The sequence below is a fragment of the Heteronotia binoei genome, chromosome 1, assembly GCF_032191835.1.
Source record: "Heteronotia binoei isolate CCM8104 ecotype False Entrance Well chromosome 1, APGP_CSIRO_Hbin_v1, whole genome shotgun sequence".
Taxonomy (NCBI): Eukaryota; Metazoa; Chordata; class Lepidosauria; order Squamata; family Gekkonidae; genus Heteronotia; species Heteronotia binoei.
This window is the reverse complement of record NC_083223.1, coordinates 110,853,029-110,869,003: the sequence shown is the minus strand read 5'-3', so window position 1 is coordinate 110,869,003 and position 15,975 is coordinate 110,853,029. Positions and strand designations below refer to the sequence as shown.

The 15,975-nt window shown below is 43.1% G+C and overlaps 1 protein-coding gene across 1 annotated transcript in view; it reads left to right on the top strand.

Annotated features, from left to right (window-relative positions):
- TRDN (triadin) overlaps nucleotides 1–15,975 on the top strand; it is a 143,295-nt gene that overhangs the window by 24,667 nt on the left and 102,653 nt on the right. The window contains exon 2 of the mRNA XM_060237137.1: nucleotides 7,124–7,330. Coding sequence (XP_060093120.1) covers nucleotides 7,124–7,330 — 207 coding nt within the window. The remainder of the gene's footprint in view (nucleotides 1–7,123; nucleotides 7,331–15,975) is intronic.

Sequence of the window (15,975 nt, the reverse complement as noted above, 5' to 3'; positions counted from 1 at the left end):
CTAAAACAACTGTCTTTTTGACCATCTCTCCTGATCTCCCAGAATATTACTGGGAAACTGACTCAAGTTTCCATGACTCGGCCCTACTGGCTCTACAGATCCTTTGCCCCCCAAGTCGGAATAAAGAGACGGACACAATTGGATTGGTGAAACTATGGGCCACTTTTATTAAAATATATAACATCGGCAAGGGCAACCGAACTGCGGCCAGGTCAGGGCCAGGGGTCTCCTTAGACCGCTCCCCTGCCTTTTTCAGCGGGCGAGAGACCCGGCCCCCCAGCCGGAGCTGTGAGCCACAGCTCCCGCTAGGCAGACCCAGCAGGGAGGCTCGCACTGGAGGGCCCAAACACCAGACGCGAGTCTCAGTGGAAGGCACCCAACCAGTCGAGTCTCCAGGACAGTCTGCATTCACATACCTTGGGCCACACCCAAGGTAGATCCTGACAGACCCCTAACTCCCCAAAAGGGGGAGGCTAACCGGTCCTCCCCAGGCCGCCTGGTGCCATAAAACCCCGTAGAACCTGCCCTAAAAGTGACCAAACTATACCAGTGCACCACCCAAAGCCAATTCCTCAATCCACTGAACTGCTATGCAGGGTAGGCAAAAAACACCCCCAGTCAGAACCCAAATAGCCGGGGAGTGAAAAAATTCCTACCCGGCCCCTCCAAACGGAAGCGACCAGCACAAAGCCTGCATAACCGACAGGGCGGGTGGGTGGGCCAACGACGCCGGGAAGACTGTCCCTACAGAGAGCGGGGCTTCAGCAACAGCTCTGAAGCCCCGCCCACTCAAAACGCGCCTGGAAAGGCGCCGAAACTGTCGCTCTCCCTCCGAAGGGAGGCAAAACGTCCCCTCAGCCACGCTGCAAGCAGCGGGCTTGTGGAGACTTCGATATCCGTCATTGCCTCTGCTGGTAGTTTGTGCTTACTCAGCCAGTTGAAGCACTGGCAAAGTCTTTACTCAGCCATCACCAATGCTCAGAGGTCGTTTTGTAGAAAAATAGGTGGTGGAGCTCATCCAGGGATTATTATGCAACTGCACCTACTATTCAATGGACAAGGTGGGAAGGAGGAGGTGGAACTCTCAGAAAGGTTCAGGAGCTGTTCTCCTATGAGCTCCTGCTGAATCCGAGGCCTGCCAATGTTTCTTATATCTTTACCCCTGCACTGCAGTCAGCACAAACTGCTACTCCCCCCCACTGCCTGATGGGGTTCTTTGACTTCCTTGCTTTGGAAAGATAAACAGAAAATATAGAATGTGTGAAATATAAAAAAGATCTTCCCTGCTTTACAAGATACACTAGTTTCACACCCATAATATGTCTCTTCCAATACTATACCAATACATTTTTGAGTATTTGTAGTCAATTACTTACATAATTTTTAAACAAAGTAGGGAAATAAAATTTGAAGGCTGTCCCCAGGTTTCCTTGAAGAACTCAAAGAGACAGAGAGAGAGAGAGAGACCAGGATGTTTCAGGGTTCTCCTCAGTGACCAAATAATCTCCATTACCCAAGAAGTCTTACAAACTTTTCTCCTAGCTGTTTTCCTGTCTGCCATAAACCATCTACCATATTGGCCTTGTAATATCCCCTATTAATCTTGCTGTCATTTTTCCTTCTTCCATTCAATTTACTTCTCTGCCTAGCAAGATGGCCCTCCAGTTCTTTGCAGATTGAGCTAGAGCAGTGGTGGCCAATGGTAGCTCTCCAGATGTTTTTTGCCTACAACTCTCATCAGCCCCAGCCAGCATGGCCAATGACTGGGGCTGATGTGAATTGTAGGCAAAAAAAATCTGGAGAGCTACCATTGACCACCCCTGCGCTAGAGAAACCTGTGTCACTGCTGGCTCTTCCTTGACAACTCTCCAAGGGCAGGAGAGGCAAGTCTGTTTCATCTCCTCTGGGTGTATTGAGATGAACCAGTAGTTGTGGTTCTCTTCCACTGAGAGAGCAGAGCAAGCCAGTTTAGTGGCCCCTCTCCTATGGGTTTAGGGAAGCAGCTCCTCTCCACTGGGGTTAGGAGAGCAGGCCAGTTGTGGTTCCTCACAACTGAAGATCAGGGGCAAGCTGGTTCTTTGTACTGGCAGTGTCCTGAGATGTGTTTATACACACATACCTTGTACAGATTTGGAAGACCCAGGTTCAAATCTTTGTTCTGCCATGGAAGCTTGCTAGGTTACCTTGGGCCAGTCACAAACTCTCAGCTTAACCTTCCTCACAGAGTTGCTGTGAGGATAAAATGTATTAAATGAAATTATGTGAGCCACTTTGGATCCTCACTGGGGAGAAAGGCGGGGTATATATGAAGTAAACAAACAAACAAACTTGGTTTTCCTAAATTAGAGGCAGTTCATGTAGCCTGTAACCATCTGGGTAGGGAGTGCTTTAATTTCTGTATTTTGTAGTGCACCTACCACATGAGTAGCACTGCACTGATATACTAGTAGTGGTAGAAGTGCATTAGCAGCAGAAGTACAGAGAGTAGAATGTTTTGCACCACCTCTTACAATCACAAACATTCAGCTATTTAATGATTTGGAATTTGACCTTGTAAAGTAAGCAGGAACTCCTTTGCATATTAGGCCACATAGCCCTGATGTAGCTAATCCTCCAAAAGTTTACAGGGCTCTTTTTACAGGGCCTACTGTAAGCTCTTGGAGGATTGACTACATCAAGAGTGTGTGGCCTAATATGCAAAGGAGTTCCTGCTAAAAACAAAACAAAACCCTGGTTTTTTGCAGCATATTCTTAGCCTGAGTTCCAAAGTCTGTTGAAGGATGTAATTTTTCTTAGGATGACACTGCTAGTGATGTTCTCTCCTGCAGTGAACTGACTAAACTAAATGCTGCTTAGGAAAATAGGACGGCTGAATATTTTTACAATGAAAAAGGCATATGGGATTACATCTAAATGTATAGGATAGTGTTTATGACTAAGTACAACATTAATAAACAAGACCAGAATTATTTATTTTATTTATTTATTAGGGAATGGGCAATGGCTCAGTGGCAGAGCACCTGCTTGGCATGCAAAAGATCTCCAGAAGATCTCAGTAGTGATGTAAAGGAGTTCTTTTATTTACTTCACTCATACCCCACGTTTCTCATGAATGGGGACACAAAGTGCCTTACAACATTTTCTCTCTCCTCTATTTTAACCTTACAACAACCTTGACAGCTCTAATTCTGGGGAATGAATGAGCAATTTCAGTACTTCTTGCAGAATGTACATGTAAGGTGCTTTATCTATTTTGGACTCCTGACAGTCCATATTGATGACTGCGTCTAGCATATGACCAGTATAGCTTGTGCTGTGCATGGGCTGAACTGTGTTCAAAGAAATACCAGCCTTTTCCACTGTGATGTACAATTCCTTATTGTGAATTATAGTACATAGCAATGAGCACATGAAGCGATACTTCAGTTAAACATTATTGTACTCTCATTTCAATACAGCAATCGTTAACAGTAAATTAACAAACTATGCTGTCCACAGAATCCTATTATGTTCATAAGGTGCCTTAGTGATTGGCCCATTATACATGCACATTTTACTGCAGATTTTCAGAGCAGTAAGCCTTTAATCTTGACTTTGGGTTCTGTGCCTGCCTTATGTACCATTCTTATTCTTCTGGTGTATTTATTCTGCAACTACAATTTTTAAAAATGTATTTTTAAAAATGGGTGTGGAATGTCATTTGTGATGTGCTGGCATAGTGGTGGTGTTCAAAGGGTTTTTTTTTTTTTTTAAATGCAATTGCCCTATTGCAGCCACGCAGTAGAATCCATCAGTTACTTTCCATTTAAATCTTCATGGTTCAGGTTTTGTGCATGCATTTTAGTATTAATTTGTTGAAAGAAAGGGAATAGAAAGGAATGCAGGCAAAGGGGGAGGGGTGAACCTGATGTCAGAACTGATCAACTTTTTTTTTTTTTTTGAAACTGACAAACATCTGTGAAGTCCCATTTTTCATCTTGCCAAGCACTACTGTGTTATTGGCCACTGTGAGAAATGGTAAAGAGTCACACAATCTCATAATATGGGAGATCATGTTGAATATACAGAATGCACGGTAGAACCCACTGACGCTGCTCTGCATGCTGTGATTGTTGCCAACACATGTGTATGTGCGCGTGTGCACCTGTGCAAAGTTGACTGCAGCTCCACCATGATTTGCACATGGCTGCAATTTGTATGGGAGAAGAATCCTCTGGCAGAAACCCTGGAGAGTTTTTTAGTCTTGTGCCACTAAATTGAAAAAAAAGGGGGGGGTATTTTCTCTGATGCCTTAGCACAGCTGTATAGTAATGCTAATTTTTTGTCTTTTCTTGCAAATTTGCATGGTTCTCTCTTTGTGATTCTCTGATTGGATCCTGCACCCTTAACAGTTTTTTAGAGACTGTCCTATGTGGATTATACTCTTTGTGGATTATACTCTTGATTCCAAGTGATCCTTAAGTACAGCAGCTTGCAGAAGGTCCATGTTGCTCAGCCACCATTTTAATGTTAGGCTTCTGGAGATTGCCAAAATGCCCCCCCCCCAAAAAAAAAGTTCACTAAAGCGTTAAAGGGAAAAATGTTTTCAAAACTTTAGGCTTTCCATTCCAGTGTATCTCTGTCTTTACATCTCATGTCAATTTCATTCCACATTGATGCCCTCCCTCCCATTTTGTTTGCATGCTACACTGAAATCTTTTTTTTTTTTTTTTGCACAGGGGACTTTGCCATTTGCCTCCTCTCCAATCTCCCTTTCAAGACAATACCACCAGGAGTCTAAACCTCATCCAGCTTCTTTTAAACCTCCCCCTTTAATTTTTTAAATTCAATGATCTGAGTCTAGTGATAGTCTTGTAAAAAAAATACAAATGAAAGGGAAATGGAGGTTGTACACCGATGAAGGAGGGAGGGTGGCAGAAGGCACAGAATGGGCCGAACAACCTCAATGTGGGCAGTGAAGTGATGTTTGAGAGGGAGGAAAGGGCACAGGGGGAAACTGAGGGAATCTCTATACTTTTGAATTACCTTTGGCTTAGAAGGGAAACAAGGGGAAAATCAGCACAAGCACCCTCAGAAAACCTGAGGAAACAGTGATCAGAAAGTGAAGTGAGCATTAAAGAGAGGGAAATCAATACAGAATGACAAAGAAAACCTGATAGTCATGCATGGCGAAAGTGATGGAAAACATCCATGCATAATAGGCCATTATTTGAAAATAGAAACTCTATCATGATGACCCTGTTCAGCAGGAATATTGCAAACTGTCTTGTCAGAGATATCCCTGTCAGGTACATATCTGCTGAGTTGTGCTCTCTCCATACTATTACAACCCCTTTTGTCTAGGAAACTGAAAGCAAACAACAAGACACCAGAATAAGTCATATCAGAATATCTATGACTGCTATCAAATCTGGAAATTGTAACAGCTGGTTTGATTCTAAACTATATTAAAGAATAGGTATGATTCAGTTCAGATCTTCATTTGTTATTTATCCAGATATCCATATCTACTAATTACGTGATATCACTATTGCTGACAGACTAAGGCCAATTTGGGGGGTGGGGGGAGGAAGCTCCAAAACTTCAGCCAATTCGGACTGTGAAGAGGCTTGCAATGGAACACTGCTATTGCTGACTAATGCCAGGAATGAAGGGAGGGGGGTTACTGCCAAAATATGTGTGGGGGTATCTGTTATGCTTCGCATAAAAATATTGCTAAAAAGTCCTACAGTTGAAAAGAAGAGCTCTTTGCACAAGAGAAAATGTCCACCCTTATTTTAGCTTATCCTTACTTTGTGGGATTTTAATTTTAGTAACATGAAATATTAGATAGTGAAACTGGAGACAGCAACTGCTCACATGAGCTGTGTGCAGTATATGATGTTCATAACTACTAAAAAAGAAATTATGCTAAATGGTTTGAGGTTTAAAAATGTACCTCTCATTTAGCTAGTGGACAGGTGTCAATGACTTGCTTGCAATTGCCATAGTGGCTCATCTCACTATATTTTTCTTGTCAAGGGGGATAAAGACACCCCCATTCCCATTAAGGCAGAACCTGAGCCACTGGGGGGCAGCCAGTTGCCTGCTAGGTGGCAGCACTCTGGCCCTGGCAGGACTCCATTGACTACTCAGCCAGGGACCAACAACAGAAACATGGCCTAACAGAGTGCCAGGGATCAGGAGATTCTTTCAGACAGCAGCCATGTCGGTCTGCAGTAGAAGAGTTAGGTTCGAGTCCAGTAGCATCTTAGAGGCCAACAAGATTTTTAGGGTATGAGCTATTGTGAGTCAAAGCTCTGTTTGTCAGAGACCTTGTTATTATTACAGATGATTGCAATAGCCATTCTGGGGAATGAATGTGCTGTTTTACTACTTCTTGTAATATGAACTTGTAAGGCATCTGAAGGCAATTATGGGGTTAAAACTGAGAACAGGAAAATATGAGGCTGGAAGTACAAACCAGTCAGCTCACCAGCTCTTGAGGGAAGGCTCACCTTCCTATAGAAGCTTGGAGGCTATGTAGTCAGGGCAGTCTTAATGCATGGGCCTGATGGGCACTTGCCTGTGGGCTCCACGAGCATAGGGGCCCCATACTAATCTGTGTATGATGCAGTACTAATAACCATTTACATTTTTATTCCTGTGAGTAGTTGTCATAGGGGCCCAGTACACTGCTTTGCCTGGGGCCCATAATGCTATTAAGATGGCCCTGTGTGTAGTTGCAGTTTTGTTAGCGTATTGTTATGATTTTTTAAAACTTTGTTCCCTCTAAGCTGCAAAGTCTTGTGAGCAAAAAGTCTCCATTGGCTTTAAAGTTGTGTGTGAGCAACTTAGCTACTACATAAATTAGTTTGCTCTGGGGCCATCCTTCCTGAGCTAAGACAAAATATGTGAGCCAGAGGCTAAAAAACTGTGAGCTAGCTCACACTAACTCAGCTTAGAGAGAACACTGGCTGTAAGCTGTGTTGGATTCCTTTTGGAATCCAAGTTCTGCAGGTAAAAGTTACTTTCTGTATTGTGCCTTAGGTTTTCATAAATGCTATAGCTTTTAGAAGAGTATTAGTTGAATATTGGAAGGTACAATGCCAAAAGCATTTACTTCATTTCTCTTATTCATTAGGACCTGTATCCACCACTACAGTGATAGACAGCAAGAATGGAACTGTCCCCATGCCACATTTGAAAGTGTCCAAGAAGTCAGTTTCCGAAGACTTTGTGACAACATTCAGCTCTCCAGCGGCATGGCTACTTGTTGTTGCGCTGATTGTTACCTGGTCAGCTGTGGCTATTGTCATGTTTGATTTGGTGGATTACAAAACACTGGCAGGTAAGACTCAGATGTGATGTAGAACATGAGACAATCATTGTAAAGTATACCATAGGAAGGAAGCATCTTAGCCTGAGTGTCAAAAATCAAAACAAAACACAACACCTTCTAGTTGTGATCACTGTAGTGTGCCAGCAAACAAAAAGATGGAAGGGAATGCAGGTTGCATATGGCTAGGCACACTGGGAACAAACTAAGCTTCAACAGCTCTGCCAATGCTTCAGGGATTTGCTTTGTATCTGATCTAGCTAGCAGCTGTGTAGCTAATGACAGGTATAAGGCATGCCTTTTCCCAAAATGCTGACCTCAGTGATGGTGCTAGTTACTCTGGGCCTTGCCTTGGTTGCTTGGGCAGAGATCTGGCCCGGTGTGCTGAGTAAAATGGTCTAGTGTGCATCTGTTTGACACACATGCCAGGGGTTACCTACCCCTGTGGTAGATGCTGTTGGGGAGCTTGTCTTGGGAACCACTAAAATCTGTTGCTATCTCCAAATTAACCAAGAGTAACCACTTTGAAATACTATATTCCTCTCTTCTGATTTTCTATTATCTGCTATAACTAGCTATCACTCATAAATTAAGGCTTCCATTTGAGGGGGGGCATCATTACTGATAGACTTACATTTGATATCTACAAGATATAAGTTTACCTGTCTCCAGTGTATTGGTCAAAAGGCAGAAACGTTGCTAAATAGTATTTAGGACTGGACATAATCACCATACTAGAGTCCAAAGCAAGTGAAAGACTCTATTTGTACAAATTCAGATGGGGTTTTTGTTTCTGGTAGCATTTTGTGAAAAAGGTGTTTAGTAATTCTTATGGATTTCATAGGTAAATTAAAACAAATAAGAGTAACAATAATTAATAATCTTTTAAGATCAGTCTTGGCTTCTAACAGTGTGATTTTCAGTGCCACTGAGTCCAATGCACTTAGGAGGGTATAGCACTGCATTGGATAGCCCTCTGTGGCTTGGATCTTAAGTAGCATGATCAGAACTACACTAGAGGGAAGCCTTCCCCCCTCCCCTCTCACTGCAGCCTTCTCTGTCCCATGAAATCATGTTTCTATTGGTTTGGTGAACCCAAAGGAACAGTAGGGGAGAGGGGCAAATTGGAAGTCTGCAGCAGGAGAATTGAATTGGCAAAAATCACCCTCTCCTCTTCCTCAGACAGGAAAGATGCTCTGCAGGTAGAGCTACTGTGGTGATGGAATTGCATCATAGGCTGTAAGCCCTTATCTACAGTGTATAATTTCTCATCATCTTATCAGAGAGCCAGTTTGGTGTAGTAGTTAAGTGTGTGGACTCTTATCTGGGAGGACCGGTTTGATACCCCACTCTTCCACTTGCAGCTGCTGGAATGGCCTTGGGTCAGCCATAGCTCCACAGGAGTTGTCCTTGAAAAAACAGCTTCTATGAGAGCTCTTTTAGCCCCAATTACCTCACAGGGTGTTTGTTGTGGGGGAGGAAGGTAACGGAGATCGTGACCTCTCTGAGACTCTGAGATTCAGAGTAAAGGGTGGAATATAAATCCAATATCTTCTTCTTCTTCAAGTTGTACTTGATGCAGCACATCATACATATACCATGCTGATGCCTAGTATGGCCACAGTTTTTAAAACCAGATGAGGTACATTCATGGAAAGGGGAGTTGTTCCAAAGGGGGAAAAATAGATTTCTTTTGGGGTACTGTCAGGCATACCTTCTGGACTGTGGCCTTCTGCTTAATTGTCCACACATTTAATATCAATCAATAAAAACCTTTACTGGCACAGAATAAAAAGAACACATCATACACATTTAATAAAATAATTGTACCCTGCTTTCCTTCTGTATTGGGTGTCAAGAGGGCCACCAGTGGGGCCAGAAGCCCTTCCATTGTGCCCCCCAAGCACAAGAATACAGAGTATCACTGCCCCAGAAAGAGTTCCAGCAATAAGCTGTGGCTAATTGCCACTGATGGACCTCTGCTCCATATGCTTATCCATTTCCCTTTTGAAGCTGTCTATGCTTGTAGCTGCCATCACCTCATGTGGCAGTGAATTCCACATGTTAATCACCCTTTGGGTGAAGAAGTACTTCCTTTTATTAGTTCTAACCTGACTGCTCAACAGTTTCATTGAATTTCATTGAATGCCCATGAGTTCTTGTATTGTGAGAAAGGGAGAAAAGTACTTCTTTCTCTACCTTCTCTATCCAATGCATAATCTTGTAAACCTCTATCATGTCACACCACAGTTGACATTTCTCCAAGCTAAAGAGCCCCAAGCATTTTAACCTTTCTTCATAGGGAAAGTGTTCCAACCCTTTAATCATTCTAGTTGCCCTTTTCTGCACTTTTTCCAATGCTATAATATCCTTTTTAAGGTGCGGTGGCCAGAATTGTACACAGTATTCCAAATGAGACTGCACCATCGATTTATACAGGGGCATTATGATACTGGCTGATTTGTTTTCAGTTCCCTTCCTAATAATTCCCAGCATGGCATTGGCCTTTTTTATTGCAATCACACGCTGTCTTGACATTTTCAGTGAGTTATCTACCATGACCCCACTGACCTCTTGGTCAGTCTCTGCCAGTTCACACCCCATCAACTTGTATTTATAGCTAGTCTTTTTGGCCCCAATGTGCATTACTTTGCACTTGGCCACATTGAACCTCATCTGCCACGTTGATGCCCACTCACCCAGCTTCAACAGATCCCTTTGGAGTGCCTCACAATCCTCTCTGGTTTTAACCACCCTGAAAAATTTAGTGTCATCTGCAAACTTAAGCCAATTCACTGCCTACTCCCAACTCCAAATCATTAATGAACAAGTTAAAGAGTATGGGACCCAGTACTGAGCCCTGCGGCACCCCACTGCTTACCATCTTCCACTGCGAAAATTGCCCATTTATACTCACTCTCTGCTTCCTATTAATTGGCCAGTTTTTGATCCACAAGAGGACTTGTCCTTTTACTACATGACTCTCAAGCTTACTAAGAAGCCTTTGATGAGGAACTTTATCAAAAGCTTTCTGGAAGTCAAGGTAAACAACATCTATTGGCTCCCTTTGTCCACATGTTTGTTCACCCTCTCAAAGAACTGTAACAGGTTAGTGAGGCAAGATCTTCCCTTACAGAACCCATGCTGAGTCTTCTTCAATAACTTGTGTTCATTTATGTGCCTACTCATTGTCTCTTTGATAATGGTTTCTACCAACTTTCCCAGTACTGAAGTCAGACTGACTGGCCTGTAATTTCCCGGATTTCCTCTGGAACTCTTTTTAAAGATGGGAATGACATTTGCTACCTTCCAGTCCTCAGGAACGGAGGCAGATTTCAATCAAAGATTACATATTTTTGTCAGGAGATCCACAAGTTCACCTTTGAGTTCTTTCAGAACTCTTGGATGTATGCCATCCAGGCATGATGATTTATTAGTTTTTAATTTGTCTATCAGTTGTAGGGCCTCCTCTCTGATTACCTCAATCTGACTTAGGTCCTTCAACATCCTTTCCAAAATTAGTGGTTCTGGAGCAACACTTCTCATCTTCCACAGTGAAGACAGAGGGAAAAATGCATTCAGCTTCTCAGCCATTTCCATATCTTCCTTCAGTAATCCTTTTACCCCTTGGTCTTCCAAGGGCCCCACTGTCTCCCTGGCTGGTTTCCTGCTTCTAATATATTTGAAGAAATTTTTTGTTGGTCTTTATGTTTTTTGCAATATGCTCCTCATAGTCCCCTTTTGCCTGCCTGATCACAGTCTTGCATTTGATTTGCCACAGCCTGTGTAATATATACAAATATTACACTTAAATATATATATTATTTATGTATAATATTTATATTATTTATATTATCCATTCATTCATTTTACTTAATTGCCCATTCCAGCCTAAAGCAGGCTCTGGGTGATGTACATCAAATAAAAGCAATACATGGATTAAAAATAACACACTACAAATTAAAACAATTAAAACAATATAGTCTGTGTTCATCACTGAAACTCGATTATATGATGTCAATCAATATAATCAACAGGATGAGCCATCCCAATAAGCAGTGTAATAGGGTTAGAATTTCAGAAATCTGAGACAAAGTTGAAATAAGGCATAAGCATTAATGTTACATATTAAACAATGCAGAAGTCACATAGTAGGATAATATATACAAAAATGTACTTAATATACACAGTAGTATATGCCACAGTATGCACATCACAGCATTGGCATAAAAGCACTCTCCCTTTCCCCTTCTTTTGATCCCTCCATTGCAGCAGGAGCCCAGAGTCTGGAGGTAGGGGTGGGAAGTCTCCCACTATAGCTACCACTTTGGCTATAGTAGCCATAAATGCATAGAGTACAACACAAAAAGCATTATTTCATGCTTGATAGAAATATAGTGGAAGAAGGCAATGTATGGAACAACCTGAGTAAATCATCTGCTTTGTACCAGAATCATCTCCTCAATTAGAGCTTTCATATTTGTCTTACTGATAATTCCAGTAGTATCATGCAAATATACCTTGTGTACATGAAGTTCAGTAAATCTGAGAATCCTCATTGTTCAGTAATGGTGGAATTACTCTGGATATAGTAAAAGTTCCATATAATTTGTGAAACTAACGTTAATCTCTTAAATTAAACCAGACACAAGGAAATTGTATCTCAGAATAGCACATTGCTATTTATTATGACCTGCTGGATAGTTGTTATTGTTGCTGTTATTATTAATTCAACTTGATTAATTGCCCCATCCCGGCTGAAGCCGGGCTCTGGGTGATGTACAACAATAAAAACATGCAATAACATCTTTCCCCTCCCAAGCAAGTAGTAAAAACAGATGGACCAGCATATTCAGAAATGACGGCATTCAGCTTGAATGATGATAAATTGAGCATATATTATTTGAGTGTCAAACAGTTTACTAGAGAATCTTGTATAGATGGTAAACAGCTAAAATAGGGGTGTTTGTGGTAGGAAGAGACAATAATTTCATTAGGACATCTTCCTCATACCTATTATTGTGTTATACTGTTAAAATGAGTTAATTGGAAAGTCTCTCTCTCTCGGCTTGGCTTCGCGAACGAAGATTTAAGAAGGGTGCAATAGTCCACGTTTGCTGCAGGCTCGCTGGTGGCTGACAAGACCAATGTGGGACAGGCAGGTCCGGCCACAGCGGCTGCAGGGAAAAGTCTGATTTAGGGTTGGTCCTGTAGCAGTGCGATTCTTCCTCAATCTCCTTTTGTCCTCAAGACCAGCTATGCGTGTGTTCTCAAAGGAAGAGACAGCCTGGTGGATGGTGTGCCTCCATGCTTTGCGATCTGAGGCTAGGTCAGACCACTGGTGATGGTTGATGTGACAGGTGCTAAGGGATTTCTTCAAGGAGTCCTTGTACCTCTTCTTTGGTGCCCCTCTATTTCGATGGCCGGTGGAGAGTTCGCCATACAGGGCAATCTTGGGAAGGCGGTGGTTTTCCATCCTAGAAATATGCCCCGCCCAGCGCAGCTGCGTCTTCAACAGCAGTGCCTCGATGCTGGTAACCTCTGCCCGCTTGAGGACTTCAGTGTTGGTCACAAAGTCACTCCAGTGGATGTTGAGGATGGTGCGAAGGCAGCGCTGATGAAAGCACTCAAGGAGTCGCAGGTGATGACGGTATAAAACCCACGATTCGGAGCCATAGATGAGGGTTGTCAGCACAACCGCTTTGTAAACATTGATCTTTGTGCCTTTTTTCAGATGCTTGTTGCTCCACACTCTTTTGTGCAGTCGGCCAAATGCACGGTTTGCCTTTGCCAGCCTGTTGTCAATCTCCTTGTCGATCTTGGCATCTGTGGAGATGATGCACCCCAGGTAGCTGAACTGCTGGACTGTCTTCAGAACTGATTCACCCACAGTGATGCAGGGGGGGTGATAATCTTCCTGGGGTGCAGGCTGGTGGAGAACTTCTGTCTTCTTCAGACTAACTTCTAGGCCGAATAGCTTGGCAGCCTCTGCAAAGCAGGACGTCATATGCTGCAGAGCTGATACCGAGTGGGAGACGAGTGCAGCATCATCAGCAAACAGTAGCTCTCGGATGAGTTTTTCCATTGTCTTGGAGTGTGCCTTTAGTCGCCTCAGGTTGAACAGGCTGCCATCGGTGCGATAGCGGATGTAGACACCATCGTCCTCATCTAGATCTACTGCGGCTCTTTGAAGCATCATGCTAAAGAAGATCGTAAAGAGAGTTGGCGCGAGAACGCAGCCTTGCTTTACACCTGTGCCTATTGGGAAGGGCTCCGAGAGGTCGTTGCAGTGTCTGACTTGGCCTCGCTGGTCTTCGTGTAGCTGGATGATCATGCTGAGGAACCTTGGGGGACATCCTAAACGTTCCAAGATTTACCACAGGCCTTTCCTGCTAACGGTATCGAAAGCTTTGGTAAGGTCGACAAAAGTCACATACAGACCCTTGTTCTGTTCCCTGCATTTCTCTTGGAGCTGCCTGAGAACAAATACCATGTCGGTGGTGCTCCTGTTAGCTCTGAAGCCGCACTGGCTCTCTGGGAGGAGTTCTTCTGCAATGGTGGGCACCAGTCTGTTCAGAAGTATTCTGGCAAGGATTTTGCCTGCGATGGAGAGCAGGGTTATCCCCCGGTAGTTGGAGCAGTCTGACTTTTCCCCTTTGTTCTTGTATAGGGTGATGATGATTGCATCGCGAAAGTCCTGTGGTAATTTGCCTTGTTCCCAGCAGGTGACAAGTACTTTGTGAAGTGAGCTATGTAGTACTGTGCCCCCATGCTTCCAGATCTCTGGTGGAATTCCATCAACTCCTGCTGCCTTGCCACTTTTCAGTTGCTTGATGGCTTTAACAGTCTCTTCTAGGGTGGGGATCTCATCCAACTCTGTTTTCACCGGTTGAAGTGGGGTGAGGTGGATTGCTGAATCTTGAACTACGCGGTTGGCACTGAAGAGAACCTGAAAATACTCCGACCACCGGTTCAGTATGGATGCCTTGTCTGTGAGGAGCACTTGGCCGTCTGCACTATGCAAGGGACTCTGAGCCTGATATGATGGACCATATACTGCCTTCAGGGCTTCGTAGAACCCTCTTAAATCACCAGTGTCTGCACACAGCTGGGTTCTCTCTGCAAGCTTGGTCCACCACTCGTTCTGAATGTCTCGAAGCTTGCGCTGGAGGTTGCTACATGCAGCGCGAAAGGTTGCTTTTTTCCCAGGACAGGAGGGCTGAGCAAGATGTGCTTGGTAGGCAGATCTCTTTTTTGCCAGTAATTCTTGGATCTCTTGATCGTTCTCATCAAACCAGTCCTTGTTCTTCCTTGTGGAGAACCCGAGGACTTCTTCAGAGATCTGCAGGACGGTAGTTTTTAGGTGTTCCCAGAGTGCTTCTGGAGAAGGGTCTGTGGGGCAACTGAGGTCCTCAATTCTTGACTGGAATCCAATTCTTGATTGGAAAGTACTGTCTGACCATATCCACCACAATCAGTATGATGGAATTACACATACCAATCTACAAGGGCAGATAGTTGGTCAAAGCCGAGGCTTATCAGGTACCCACCTGTGATGAGAAAACTCCTGTTTCTGCCCTCAATTGCCCATAATTGATCAAATGAGCTGTAGGAGACAAATGGAGAAAGAATGTCACCCCTATGCTTGCACACACAATACTCTAGAAATTCCTAGAGAGTCATTGTGATGGGAGACTGTGATGTTAATGGGTGAACATCTGGAAGTGACACCACAGTGTCCATACTACTTCCAGGTGGTACCCTCAAAAGCTCTAGATTCACAGGCATGGGCCTGACAATTCTACCAATGTCATGGAATGCAATTTCAATGTCATTGTCAGTGTGGGAAAAATCCAGTTAAGAGACCCTGAGAGTGGACAACAAATTCCCTCAAAAGAAATAAGACAGAAATGGTACCTTGTGACTTATCTCAAACATTTACTTAACATATTTGAATTTTTTTCATACCCTCTGTAGATTGTGTAGATATAGATTGTTAGCAGGAGCACAGAGAGATAGGCATTCTAGCTATCAATCTTATTATGGAAAGAGATGCTTAAAGCGCAAGTTGTTCTCATGGAGGTCAGAGAGAGAGAGAGCACAGAGACAGGAAAAGACTGAGAACCGCAATCTGAGTAAACAAAGAAACAGCAGCAGAATAGAAAAGAGGAAGGATACAGAGGAACATGACTTGTCTGCCTTACTAGCTCTTCTGCCCACTCTGGAGTACTGATGTGTTTTATGCAGAGGTGTTGCACATTCCTTCCCTTTCAACACAACTTTTGTTTGTGAATACTTCCAGTCACTTTAAATGACTCTTACAAAGAAGAAGTCATCATGGTCTTATCCTCTTAAACTTCAATGTATACTGGGGTCATTCTTTTAAGATACATATTTTTTTCTCCCATAAAAAGTAAAATCCTCTTATTTTGATTTCAATGTGCTAAGACACTAACATTGGGGTGGATAGTTATATGGCACAATATGCTTAGTTTAAGAAGTTCATATGATATATACTGGCTCCCTTCTTATAATGACAATTAATGGTGTAAGCCTGTAAAATATTAATTAGTCAGATTCTCTGCAGGTAGGCACATATGCTGTACTAAAATGTTTTCAGTATTCTCTGTAGTGAAAAAGCTTTTAGTATCTTTCAG